The sequence below is a fragment of the Mesoplodon densirostris genome, chromosome 20 (assembly GCF_025265405.1).
Source record: "Mesoplodon densirostris isolate mMesDen1 chromosome 20, mMesDen1 primary haplotype, whole genome shotgun sequence".
NCBI lineage: Eukaryota > Metazoa > Chordata > Mammalia > Artiodactyla > Ziphiidae > Mesoplodon > Mesoplodon densirostris.
Window position 1 is genome coordinate 17,028,027 of NC_082680.1, and position 14,288 is coordinate 17,042,314.

At 41.2% G+C, this 14,288-nt stretch overlaps 2 protein-coding genes across 3 annotated transcripts in view; both read left to right on the forward strand.

The window, feature by feature from the left end:
* The window catches only part of MTUS1 (microtubule associated scaffold protein 1), a 105,837-nt gene that overhangs the window by 26,161 nt on the left and 65,388 nt on the right, over positions 1–14,288 (forward strand). Inside the window, exon 3 of one of the 2 annotated variants that reach the window (XM_060085949.1) lies at positions 4,712–4,873. The exons of the other annotated variant lie outside the window; for it this stretch is intronic. Within the exon in view, the coding sequence (XP_059941932.1) occupies positions 4,712–4,873 (162 nt within the window). The remainder of the gene's footprint in view (positions 1–4,711; positions 4,874–14,288) is intronic. 2 annotated transcript variants of the gene reach the window in all.
* LOC132481366 (WW domain-binding protein 11-like) lies at positions 9,268–13,714 on the forward strand. Its single transcript, XM_060086213.1, has 2 exons — positions 9,268–9,287; positions 12,658–13,714. Exons 1-2 carry the CDS (start codon positions 9,268–9,270, stop codon positions 13,145–13,147), a joined length of 510 nt encoding a protein of 169 aa, XP_059942196.1. The 3' UTR covers positions 13,148–13,714.

Consider the following 14,288-nt stretch of genomic DNA (forward strand, 5'->3'; position numbering starts at 1 on the left):
TATATAAAGTAAGAAGGGAAAATTCCCCCTTTCTGTCCCTTTCCTCCTCTTTTCCCCCATGTCCCACTGTGCTCTATCCTATAAGGGGCCCATACAAAATTTGCTATATCCTTCTGGAATTTTTCAGTATATAGATAAGTATAAATTTAAAGAGATAGGGTAATATTAACATTGTCCTTTTTTTTCACTGAATCTTTCTTATGGAGTTTCAGTTTTATAAGGTGTTCCTTAATGATTTTTGGTTGTTGAATAACAGTGCATTTAATCGGATTTTCCAAGGTGGTTTTCCGAGTAAATTGTTGCGTGAAGCTATGCTTCAAATCCAGTAGAATCTCTGTGTTACTATATAAGGCAAAGTGAAGATGTTATTCTTGCCCGATTTTTCCCTGGACAAAAGATGGTTATAATTATAGAATCAGAACAAATGTGTTGTCTCTACGTAGGGTGATGCTAACAGCATGAGCTTAAAATAAACCACTATGGTCCATACTGTCTCTGCAGGTAGATCTTAAACGATTATGATTCACATCTGGGATAAGTTACATGGTGTGAAGTAAACTGGTAAATGTCATCTCTTCAGAACTTGTAAGAGCAGTCCTGTATTGATTTCACTGTTGAAGAATTTTGTGTTTAGGTTTCTCAGAGATGCTCAGCCCAGGGTTGCAATGTCTTACTTTTAATACTGCCTATGATGTGTATGTTTTACTGCTTCTTTATATAAAGTCCAGTCACAGGTACTTTAGGTCAACTCTGCTACGAAGTTAAACATTAGGACCGTTGGTGAAGCAGCTAAGTACCTTTGTTGTGGTCCCACAGTTTTAGCATTCACTACAGGAACACCTTCCTAGCAAGAGGGGTTCAGGCTGGCCCCCAAGCCTGGCGTGTCTGTCCACGGCACAACAGAGGGAACAGTGGGCAGGTGGCAAGTTGCCTGCATTCTAGGCCCTCCTGTCACTGGTTATAGGTGTGCGACCTAAATAAGCCGTTTAACCACTTAAGTAGGTTGCTCATCTGTAAACGGGGGATGGTAATAGTAATACCCTGTTAGGATTCTTCTCCGTTTCACAGGACTAATCCTTTGGTGAAGTAGGCATCATTCTGTGCCCTCAGTGACCGCTCGTCAAGAGGGACGGTAGAACAGGGAAGACTTTGGCTGGGACACAAATTGCCATTAGATGGAAGGGGTGGGGCTGGATGTGGGTGACAGTGAGACTTGTGAAAATGGGAGGGGCCAGTTCAGGGGAATGGTAATTGGGCTTGGGGTGAGCTTGCTTCCGGTGCCAGGCTGTGTGTTGGAATCAGAGAGGGTACAGGTGTGTAGTAATTCTAGGCACACTGAGAAATGTCTGTAAACCTACGATGCTTTCAGAAACAAAGCCGTGAGATATCCCTTTCTGAAAACAAGTTAAGTTTCCAAACGTACTGAGCCTTGGCTGCCTTGTGTCTCTGACACAGAAATTTTCATCCGTCCCTTGCCCAGCCTTGCTCATCGTTTCCAATGATGATGACTCATCAGAATGTTTTTGCCAAAGGAGCAGCAATTTGGTAAATTTAAATTCTAAAACTCTGTTTATCCCTCCAAGAGCAGGTAAAACCAGTGGCCAAATATAAATTAAAAAATAAAATGGTTACTTGAATATTGGTTATTTATTGGTTATTTGCTAATTATTATAAGGAATGTAAAGAAAAATGGCTCCCTTTAATTGATAGAGAAGAGTCTATTAACAAAGGACAAATAAGCTTGTAAAAATTGGTTAAGTGTTGAATGCTTCAGTGTAGATGATGAGACAAAACATTATCAGAATTTGTCCTTCACTCTTGGCCTTTAAAATTTTTTAAATAGCTCTATTATTGTTATTATAATTCTGTGTATATTTTTTGGTTTCATTGAGGTATAATTGACAATTGTAAGATATTTGATTTATTTACATATACATTGTGAAAGGATTTACACCATCTAGTTAATAAACACATTATCACCTCACATATTTATCACGTGTATGTAAGAACATTTAAGTTCTACTCTTATAGCAAATTTCAATACAGTGATAACGCTGTGTATCACCTCTAGTTACCATGTCTTACATTATCCTCAGACCTTATGCATCTGAGAGCTGACAGTCTATACCCTTTTCCAACCTCTCCTTATTTCCCCCATCCTACTTTTGGCCTCAAAAGAAAAATTAATTCATTCAGCAAACATTAAATCTTACACCAGGCTAGACACTTTGCTAGGTCCTCAGGAACGGAATTGAATCAGGTTCTTTTCCTGTTCTCAGGGGCTGTAGAGACTAGTCTGAGAGGCGTATTGTGACAGAAGGAAGTATGGGTCTGAGCATAAAAGAAGGTGTGGTCCATGGCACTCAGCAGGGAATGTCCTGGAAGGAAAGGCTTTACAAAGAGGTTGGGATTCTCAACGGTAATTCTCAGACTTAATGTGTATTTAGATTACCAGGGGATCTTGTTAAAAGGGAGACTGTGATTCAGTAAACCTGGGGTGACCAGCAAGGATTTAAAAGACAATCATCAACTCACTTTGTATTCACTGGGCAGAGTTTGAGGACAGGAGGGAAAGAAGGCCATTGCATTCACAGGGTTGGGCAGAGCAGAAGAATAGAGTGAAACATCCTGGAAAAATAAAAAGAAGGTGTGTGTGTGTGTGTACACGCACAGAGAGGTAGGGGCATGGCGAAGCATAAGGGGGAAGAATTGGGTAGGAATCAACCAACCCTAGGAGTGCCTTTTATGTCTTTAAAATTAAATATTAATTAAGAGGCTTAAAAATAATGTCATCCTGCAGATAATGGGGAATCACAGATTATAGACTGGGTCATGACCTTAGTTTTCACATTCAGGAGATCAACACGATGGAGCTGGAAAGGATGGAAGGAAAGAACTTTGGGGTCTAATACAGTTATTCAGTCCACGTGTAAGAGAGTGAATAAGGATTTGTAGCACTTGAATTGAGGGGAGGAACACCTCTTTGAAAAGAAATGATGTGGGCTTCCCTGGTGACGCAGTGGTTAGGAATCCGCCTGCCAATGCAGGGGATGGGGGTGACAGCCCTGGTCCGGGAAGATCCCACATGCCGCGGAGCAACTAAGCCCGTGCGCCACAACGACTGAGCCTGTGTTCTAGAGCCCGTGCGCCACAACGACTGAGCCTGTGTTCTAGAGCCCGTGCGCCACAACGACTGAGCCTGTGTTCTAGAGCCCGTGCGCCACAACGACTGAGCCCACGTGCCACAACTACTGAGCCCGGGAGCCTAGAGCCCATGCTCTGCAACAAGAGATGCCACCGCAATGAGAAGCCCGCGCACCGCAACGAAGCGTAGCCCTCCCTCACCGCAACTAGAGAAAGCCTGCACACAGCAACCAAGACCCAACGCAGCCAAAAATAAATCAATTAAATAAATAAATTTTTTTTAAAAAAAGAAAAGAAAAAGGATGTGCCTTGTGAATTGGAATAACACATCCTGGTGTCAAGGAGAAAAAGAGAAAACGGGTGATTGGAGCAGGGCTCACACTGAAGTACAAGATTCAGTACAGGGTGAGGCTGCAGAGAGGAGAACTTGAGATGCCAGGCCGAAGGCACTTCAGCTCTTTTTCTCTATTAAGATGAGATTTTTACAAGTGAAATAACTGGGACAAAGCAGTGAGCATTACTTTTTGGAAAACCTAATTTACTCCCTTATGGTGCCATTAGTAATATGTGACACTGTCATTTGCAGGTAAGGTCCTTTTCAACTCTTGGTATTCTTCAGTTATACGATGCAGGTAGCATTGAGAAACTTAACGTTAGATTAAATGAGACTGATGGGGGAAGAAAGATGACTCCAATGTTTTGGGGCTGGGAAAAAGGAAAATTTAATTATGGTTAGCATAAGTAGGTAGGAGGTTGTCTAATTGTCCGAGTTGGAAATGTTCAACAAGAAATTGAAAATGTGAGTGGCATTGGGATGCAGGAAGACAGAGCTGCAGGTGAGAATTTGGGATTCATCCATATAAGGCAATGGTTAGAGTAAAGTAGATAAAATAGACTCTCCTGGAGAGATGGATATGAAGAAAGTTGGAGCAAAGGCATGGACTTGCGAAATGCCCACGTTCAGGCGTGAGCATCAGAATGGTGCGGTTTCAAAGATGCCAGGGAAGGGGACGCGTCCATACATATTTTGCTGATAAGTGGAAACACTTTTGCTGCAAGCAAGAGTTAGGAGTTTGAGTGAGGACCATTTAAGTTTGGCAGATAAAGAGTAAAGGTGAAAAGGTAAGATGAAAAAGATGCTAATAATATAGCACCACCTGCTGTTAGGCATCAGGCATTTTAAAATTGTTTTTCTCAAATTGACTTTTTCTTCCTTCCTGTTTTGGTTGTTTTTTAATTTTCACCTATGTTTTATATGGTAGCTTAGTGTGTGAATGCACTAATGTGTTTCCTTTTTAATCAATGATATGGGGGGGAAGTCATGTCAGTTTGTTTATTCCTTGATTTCAACTTTGCTAAAAGCTTCTGTCTCAAATGGCTCTTCTGGCCTCTGTGTCACAGAAGACGTGAGTTAATTACTTCAGGATTACAGGAACCCCTCCTGCAGGATTCTGAATATTCATTTTACGTTTTGACTCACTTGTTCATATAGGAGTTCAGGTTTACAAGCTTAAAGCTTTTGGAATGAATAGCAGTGGAAACTTTTTTTTTTTTTTTAACCCCCAAGGAAACCCTGCATCCTTGAAAACTGCACAGCCGTCTTGGGTGAATTTGTGTAGACCACTTCCTAAATCCAAAGCACCTCTGAAAAGTTCTGCGCTGCAGAGGACAGGAAGCACCTCCTCTGTTGCCAGCACCCACACTGATCTGAGCACTTACAACAATAACTGTAAGTCAGTCTTATGTCAGACTTTGGGACTTGTTGAAACTGTAGTTGTAAGAGAAATCTTATGCGCTACAAATTATCAGAATTTTTGGTTCTGTGATTTAGGGGAAAATATGCACCTTGCTTCTCCCTTGGAATTGCTCTAAAAGATTAGCAGGAAAAACAAATTCTTTCAACGACATTCTTTTTTGATGAATGTGCTATGAAACACAGAAATATTTATCTGTTGAAGGCACCTGGTATTTTTTTGCATGAAGGATTCTAAAGTGTATAATTTGAAGATGGTGGGGTTTTTTGGCTTGTTTAAGGAAAGAAAGCAATCTAGGGGCTATTGGAATCCAACTGGAAATCAGAAAAAAAGATAACTTCAGTTTCATTTATTTTGTAAGCAGCTATATTTTGTAGATGTGTTTTTTCTAATCAAACTTTGGATGCTAGATTCAGTGTATTAAGAGTAGTATATTATAACTTCAAGCCTAGTTTTAAGTAATTTAAACGGAGTATATTTTGGGGGTTTTCAGTTCGTGTGAATTCAGTTTGCTGTGTATAAAATGAGTGAATTGAGTTATCCCTTTTGTTCAAAAGATGTATTTGGCCTTAGTGTTTATTTGCTCATTTCCTTTTTAATTTCTTTCACAAAATTTATGGGTTAACTAATTTGAACAATTTTGGAGTGCCTGCTGTGTACAGGCACCACTGTAGATGCTGTGAAGGATATGAGATATCAAAGAAATGGTCCCTCAAGGGTAGTTGAGAAAGAAGATATTTACGTGGATAACTAGAATATCAGATAAAACAAGATATAAGGGAGTGGTGGGAGGAGGGGAGTTCTCTCTGCTTGAAGGGGAGGATCGGTTTCTTCTTTCCGGTGAGGGGACAGGGACAAAGTGGAGTCATGGTTATGAAACTTCTGGATGTGGAGCACTGTGTAGGGTTACCATACATTCTTTCTTTCGTTTCCTCTCCAATAACTTCTGTTACCCTCATTCTATATGCAAGGTCATTGAGGCCCAGAGAGGTTGTTGCTGGTCCAAGCGCACTCAGCCAGTATGTGACAGAATTGAGAATGTGTTTGTGGAGGGTAAGGCACTGAATTAATGACCAAATTAATGGGCATGTTTCCGAGGGGGCACTTAGCAGGAGCTGGTCTCCTATGAGAGTCAGTAGTTGTATACTGGACCCTTAGGAGCACTGAAATTTGTTACTTGAAATTAAACGGGACTGTTATCTGCTTATGATTTGAATTTTGAAGTTGTGGCATAAGATCAGAAGGGTTTGCATGTATCCATTGATTCCTGATGATTTGAAAAGGTAATTCACATGTGTATTCTTTTAAGGTCATTTCACTTGCAGTGTTCCCTGTTTGTAATGGGAAGTTTTGAAAACATTCTGCCAAGAGGGAAGCACCAAGGTGCTCTCAGGGGCTGGAGGGTTGTGTAGCGCTGGCGCTCGTGGCCCTGGCAGGGGGCACGTCCCGTGGAGCCACTGCCCAGCGTCCCTGCCGACGGCCATGTTGCGGTGGCCCCATTCAGGACCGTGTCTGACACTCCTAAGGAGGGTGTCAAATGCTTTTGTCCATTCCTTTTTGTCTTTTAACAAAGGGGCTTCCCGTGGACCCACAGAGCCTGTCTAGGGGCTGTGTGTCTCTGTTGCAGATGAAGCATTCAAATCCATGTCTCTTTCTTAGTTGGATTTGCTAGCTGGTTTAAATCTGTTCCGAGTAGTGCCTTGGAGCTTACAGATTTTTTTCCTTCTCCATTCTAATTCACTAAGAGCAAGCATGAGGGATAGGAGAGTGAACATGGCTGCAGTTTTTCCTGCCTAAGCTTGCTTTGATCCTTTTAAATGACTATACCAGGAGGATTTCGCAGTTGTACAGAAACGGATACTTCTTCGAAAATATTTATCAATTCTACACTCACCCCACCGACTGGCTCAGAGAGGCACTATGATGCTACCTTATTGACACTGCTGGTTCTGGGATCCTACAGCCTTTGTATAGTTCCTTTGTTAGCCACGTTTACTGGGAAAAGAAGTAGGTCGACGATTTCTGGTTTGATTCTTTCTTTGTAAGCATGTTTAAATTTTATTCAATAAATTGATTTAGCATCTCTTGATTGCTATCTTTATAACTTGTAATTTGTTAATTGTATTTCTTGGGCATGTTTATATTTAAGTTGTGAATGATTCTGTCTACCAGTTTATTGTGTATTTTATGTGTTTTGAGACTCGGACTAAATATAATTCAGCAGCGTTGTCAAAGTTCGTTGCACATGAAATTATTTTATAAGACTAGTTAATGGTCTCATTTTTGATTAAATAACTGGTTGTTTTTGTGTGTGTACCTAATCGTTGTACGAGGATAGAAGAATGCTTTCCCAGAATTAAAATGAAAACATCACATTTTATTTTACTCATATTATAACTAAAAATATTTAAAATGTGCACTTTTTCAAGATTACCTTAAAACATGAAAAAAATCATTTTGAGCTGCAGTTTTCCTATTTCTGATAATGATGGGTCATGTTAGGAAATAACTTAATCTTTTGATCAGTGTTTTAAATTCATATTGGGTTAAGCCTTTGAACGATTTTAAAGCATGTTTTCTGGCTTTGTCCATTTCTTTCTTTGTGATGCGCTGCTGTCGGTGCAATCGCTTTTGAGACTGCAGAGTGCTGTTGTAAAATTAGCATCTGGTTCTCCGTGCTTAGGGATGCTATAGAAATAACATGGCCAAGTTTTAAAGTGACTGAATCAAGATATATAAGACAACAAATCTTTCTTATTTGGGGGTTTCAGCAGGTTCTTTGTGTGTGTTCTTTTCAGCATAGAAAATTTTGAAGTTACAGTATTGATTTTTTTAATATTAACATGAAACATTGCACAGTTGTTTCTATATCAAATATGCTCATTTTTAGAGGTTAATTGTTGTAAGCTCTTCCAGACTCAGATAGCTAAGTTCCAGTTTTTAAGATCATTGGATAAAAATGTTTTATGTGTGTGTGTGTGTGTGTGTGTGTGTATGTCTTGAAAAGAGTTGAAGGTTTGAGGACCTTTGTGTGAGTGTAGATGCAGGTCTCAGGAGAGCTGGTAATTTTGCCGTATTAGCGAATATGAAGTCCAAGCGCTTCCTACTTCTACCAGTTTGGCCACAAAAACCTAAGCACATTTATTTTTGAGAGACAGCTGGTGAGGGGAGACAAAAGGATGCACACCAGAGCTCCTTGCACTGTCTGAGAGATAGAACAGGCGGAGGTTAACTGAAGAAACGGAGCTTTCTCTTCCCTCACCTTCACGACCAGCCCTGGCATCAGCAGCGTGCCCTGGCATCAGCCGCGTGATACAATAGAAAAGGGTGTTCAACTCGGACTCAGTGCTAGTCAGTCTTACTGAGTCACTGAAGTTGGACAATCTTACACTCTCTTAGCCTCAGTGTTCTCACCTGATGAACAGGCAGGGAGGCTTAGATCATCTTCAAAATCCTTGCAGCAGCAGAGGTTTCTGACCACCTTCATTTTCTTCACAACAATAAGTTGGTGGCTAACGGTTTGGAAGGAGGGTGTTTTGAGTCAAAGGGATCCAGGTGATAGAAGGATTAGTCTTATTCACCTTCAGTCCTATCCTCATTGCAGGATGGCAAGTAGGTATTGTGTCGCCTGTCAACACTGGTCCGTTGGTGAGAATCACCTGGAGAGCAGTGTTGAAAGGTTTTCTGGCTGCTTCCAGGTTTAGAGCAAAAATGGGTGCTTGACTAGTGAGGCCTGCGGGGGGTGAGGAAGGGGTGAAAGGCGGGACATACTCTGACCCCATGTTGCAAAACATGCTCAATACTTACGCACGTCTGAATGGACTATTTAATGAGAAAATACTATTATCCAGACTGGTATTAATTTCGTTTTCATTCTTTTAATGTTTTTCTAGGATATATTTGAGACACTCTTATTATTACAAGGTTGGGTAATTTTGCTTTTGGAATTTGAAAGCTTAGACTTAAGTAGTGATTTGATTTTAAGCCAGGTGGCAGATGATCTGGCACAGTGGGGAGTGTTAAGCTGATTCACGGAAAGTTCAGGAAATGAGCAGAATGTTGGCTCTGTGTGTGTATATACATATTTGTTAAACAAAACAAAAACCAGTGCTAACTAAGTGCTAGAGTGTAGTGTGAAATGTTAGTTTGCAAATAAAAGTCTGGAACAATGAGAAACCTTTCTCTAACAGGAAAATCTTTTCTCCTGCTTGGGCTGCTCTGAGCATCTCTCTTCATTTTCTCTGTAGACTCAGTCATCTATCATTTCACTTGAACCACATTTTGACCACGGGGAAATGAAAAAGAAGGATTCCAGAGCACCTATTATTCTGGCTTAATCGAGGCAGCTAGGACCAAGGGTGTGGTCAGCATGGGGGCAGTTTTAAAACTGTATGTTAGGGGCTTCCCTGGTGGCGCAGTGGTTGAGAGTCCGCCTGCCGATGCAGGGGACGCGGGTTCGTGCCCCGGTCCAGGAAGATCCCACATGCCGCGGAGCGGCTGGGCCCGTGAGCCATGGCCGCTGAGTCTGCGTATCCGGAGCCTGTGCTCCACAACGGGAGAGGCCACAACAGTGAGAGGCCCGAGTACCTCAGAAAAAAACAAAAAAAAACTGTATGTTAGAATTGGCTGAGACATGGGCAACCACTTGTGGGATTTCACATTTTGATTGTACACACCAGCCATCATGGAGTGGTTGTACCTCCTGAACCACGGGGTTTAGGAGAATTCCGAGTGTGTGTTTGGCCTCAGTGGAACCGAGCACCATAATCAGTGAGTGGGGACCCCGTGACACCGTATGCATTGTCTGTTTCCACACTTGGTGTTCAAACCCTCTCATACATAGAGAGGTGAAGTGATTCAGCACAGCTAGGCAGTGGCCCAGTCAGGACCAGAACTCACATATTATAGGTTCCATTCCATTCCATTCCTTGAAACTAATGTGCTTCTCTTATTATATTGGAGCTTGTGCCACAGTTTATCATTTGCATATAATAACTCTAGAAGAGAGAGCATTTAGATATCGTCAGGATACCCAACCGGCTGCCCCATTAGGAACTGAAATAGAGGGCAGGAGAAATACTTTAAGGGCATCACGCCTCGTAGTAAAGTACATCCTTCAAGTTAGGGTCAGCCTAGAGGAGAGCCTTTAGAAAACCGAAGGATGTGGAAGTGTTGGTCATAAAACTGTGTGCTGCTCAGCACACTGTGTCTCCACAATTAGTAAAGTGGGGAAGAAATGAAGGGGGGAATGTGTATAGTAGATGATCAGAGAGAGAGTGTGTGTGTGTGTGTTTATATGAGTGTGTGCATATGTGTGTATATATATGTATACATATGTCACATATAAATGTAAATGTGTGTGTGTGTTTGTACCCTGGGTCAAACTTATTTTATCCTTGAAATACGGATTTTGACCCTCACGTGTAACAAATTGATGCTAGAAGGGTGGCAGCGAGACAATTTGTGTCCAGGACAGCACCTCTGTTCTGAGTGTGACAGAGCCAACAAGACAGGAATACTGTGCCTCGTGAGAAATGTGGCTTTTGCCTTAGCGAGAAATCCTTTCACGGAGTCCTTTGGAAACTGAAGGTCTTTGTGTTTAAAGCTTAGAAATGAAAAGCGTGGATTTAGGATCATACAGATTCATAATAGGTCTGTAAATTAAACTCAATTCAGTTTTTCAAAATCTATGTAGGTGACTTATTTGCTGCTGAGTATAATTTTTAAAATATGTTAAAAAAAAGTAAGACTCAAATCAAGATTGTTATTTGGCTATGTTGTGTCTTAGTTGCTGCGCACGGACTTTTCTCTAGTTGCGGCGAGCAGGGGCTACTCTTTGTTGCGGTGTGTGGGCTTCTCATTGCAGTGGCTTCTCTTGTTGTGGAGCCCAGGCTCTAGGCACACGGGCTCAGTAGTTGTGACTTGCGGGCCCTAGAGCGCAGGCTCAGTAGTTGGGGCGCACGGGCTTAGTTGCTCCGTGGCATGTGGGATCTTCCCAGACCAGGGCTTGAACCTGTGTCCCCTGCCTTGGCAGGCAGATTCTTAACCTCTGCGCCACCAGTGAAGTTCCCAGATTGTTATAATACATGGTTGAGACTAATAACATCATTTACTTCCTTTCTTGGATTTTGATTTAGCATAAGTTGAAATGTTGATCGAAACCCACTACCATTTTACATGAAAATCTAAAAAACCTGCTCTATGACATTTTGGTTCCCTTTCTTTAAGACTCTGAAATCATTTCCCATCCATCCTTTGAAAAGTCATGTTGAATTTTATAGTAGTAGTATCTTAAGTATTTATCATTTACATTAGCTCCCTGTCAACTTGGGAGAAACCAAGTTTCCAGGTTCTGGGGAAAGAGGGAATTGGAAAGAAGGATAGGAAATTGACAGAAACTTGTCAGGAGGAGGGAAGGCTCTGTGTTGATTTGGCCTAACATTGGAAGTGTTATCTGTGCACAGGAAGAACAAAGAGGTGGCTCCCTGTTAGGGGGACTTGACGTAGGTCAGGGGAGAATGACAGCATGTCTTTACAAGGTTTAAATGTGACATCTGTAAGCACCGTTGTAGGAGTTGGGACAGTTTAGCCTAGAGAAAAATTTCTAGCTGTCTTCAGATTTATAAATATTTGTAAATAATGTTGACAACTCACCCCTTTCTAGAAATGTGAGGTGAAGAAAGGGATCGAGGTTGGTAATAAAGAAATTTGTGATTATAAGTGTTGATTATTAGAATGGAATTGGATGGTTAGAATTGGGTGTTGAAGATTATTTAGAAAAAAATTATTAAAAAATCCAATCTGGGTTGGTGGAGGGGAAATTAAGCCTGGAAACCAGGTAGTGAATGAATGAACCTCCAGATTTCCCTCTGGCCCAGTAAGTATATGGTGACATAAACATACTAGTGGTTTGTGTGGTTAGCAAGGGGAGATAGATAAAAAGGTTACCTTTTCTGGGAATAGAGAACCATAAAACTTCCAAAGTATTTTTGTTAGGATTTTTTCCTCCTGAGTTATGGAGAGAAAAGGGCAAAGTGCTGTGTTTACACTCTTGAGTGTTGTGTATAACATGGTAATCTCTTAGGAAGAGCCAAGCAGTGCTGTTAAAATTCCTTGTAGGAGCTAAGCTTCTGGACACTGTACTTTTTCAAAGATTCCTCAATTATGGAGAACTAAAAGGAGAAGTTGAGAATGATAAGGAAATACCGATTTTTAAAATCTTTAATTAGATCACTGCCGCTGCTCTTCTCACCCTCCTTTTTTGTTACCACTTAATAAAATTTGAAACAGCTTTGTATGTTGTTATCTTTACATGCGGGTACTATTTTTGTCTTTTCAAGCCTTTCGTTTAAGGTTTTTGACCCTTAGGAGATTTTAAAGTGTAGATACCCTCAGCCGAAAACAGTACAATAAGTGATGGTGATGCTGGTTAAATTCCTAATATGGAATCCTCTCAACTGTACCAGTCCTATTTCATAGGACCTTGTTATGGACCCGATACACCTTTAGCAAAAATATAATGTGAAAATGCATTCTCATTTTGAATTCAGAGCGCAGGACACAGGCCCTGCTCTTTCTTTTCCCTCTGCCTTTTCCCTGTCCCATACAAATCTTAAGGATACAGTAGAAGAATTGGGTTATTTTTTTTTAATCCAATGAGAAGCCATAAATGTGAAGAGGAAACTCACAGTTTACAAAGAACCTATATAAACATATATAGGTGCAGGGGGAGGTAGCCTGGGTGGGGGTCCCCGAGGAGGAGGGCCAGGAGGCAGACCTGGAGGTGGACCAGGCTACCTCCCCCTGCACCTCCAGGTATCCCTCCACCTCGTCCTGGCATGATGCGCCCACCTTTGGTGCCTCCACTTGGACCTGCCCCACCTGGGCTTTTCCCACCAGCTCCTTTGCCGAACCCGGGGGTTTTAAGTGCTCCACCCAACTTGATTCAGCGACCCAAGGCAGATGATACAAGCGCAGCCACCATTGAGAAGAAAGCCACAGCAACCATCAGTGCCAAGCCACAGATCACTAATCCCAAGGCAGAGATTACTCGATTTGTGCCCACCGCACTGAGGGTACGTCGGGAGAATAAAGGGGCTACTGCCACTCCCCAGAGAAAGTCAGAGGATGATTCTGCTGTGCCTCTTGCCAAAGCAGCCCCCAAATCCGGTCCATCTGTTCCCGTCTCAGTACAAACTAAGGATGATGTTTATGAAGCGTTCATGAAAGAGATGGAAGGGCTTCTGTGACAGCTTTTGATGCTAGAACAGGCTTCTTTTCACATCAGTGGTTCATGGAGAGAGAGGCCCTTATTCAGCTTAGGTGAAAGAGCCACTTTCACTGTCAGGGTATTTTTAATTTCAGTTCAAGGAATATCCTAAAGTTTAGCTTTGTTCAGAATTTACTGCATATAAAAGAGGGTATTTCATTCAAAATAGATTGGTTATTGAAGCAGTGCTGCTAACATCCATCCCCTTTCATACCACCATTTTCATCCCACTTCTTGCCCTACTCCAGTTCCTTGGAAACTTGTCATCAAGGGGATCTTTGTTACTTATTTGTTTTGATTCTCTTCTTGTGTGCTCTGGGCACTGGAGCAGAGATTTCTAAAAAACCAGTTTCACCCCATCTTGCCTTTCATGTTTGAGTTATTTTAAATATTTTCTTGTAAATATTTTGTAATATTGTAGTGAAATGGATCACAATGTCATTTCCTAATACAAACCAAGATATGTGGGAAGAAAATGTACAATTCTTTGATTAAAATTATTTCCCACTGACCTAAACTTTAAGTGTTTCATGGAATAAATAAATAAATGTCCTACACCAAGATAAAAAAAAAAAACATATATAGGTTTATATAGTCTACATACTTGTCTTATGCAACTGAAAGATATTGAGTTTTTTGATGCCTAGGGCTTCAGTCATTATTGGACAAAAGAAGAAACAAAAGCAAGACATCTACTGGAGGCTTTGTCTAAATGTTTCTCCGTGGTTTCAAATTGTCATTCTGGTAGAAAATCAACAAGTTACAAATTATCACTATTTTTTTAAAGCTGTGTTCTTTATTTCAAAGTGTCACTGTCTTTTGATATGCTAGGATTGACTTTAGAGTCCCAGTGAAGAAAGAGAAGCAAAATCAGAGACTAGCAAAATAGCAGATGCCCTTTCCAGGACCCGTTGACATATTATACCTAAAATATAGTATTTGCTCACCTTCACTCTGACCTTTTCCCAGGAAATAATATAGGTCTGCTTCTGTGGGAGCCCCCTTTGCCTAGTTAACTGTCGTGGACTCAGATATACCACAACCTAAGCACAACCTAATTAGCTAGTGCCTCAAACTTTCTCCAGAAGTCCTTTCTTCAATTCTTTTAGTGCCTGGAAACC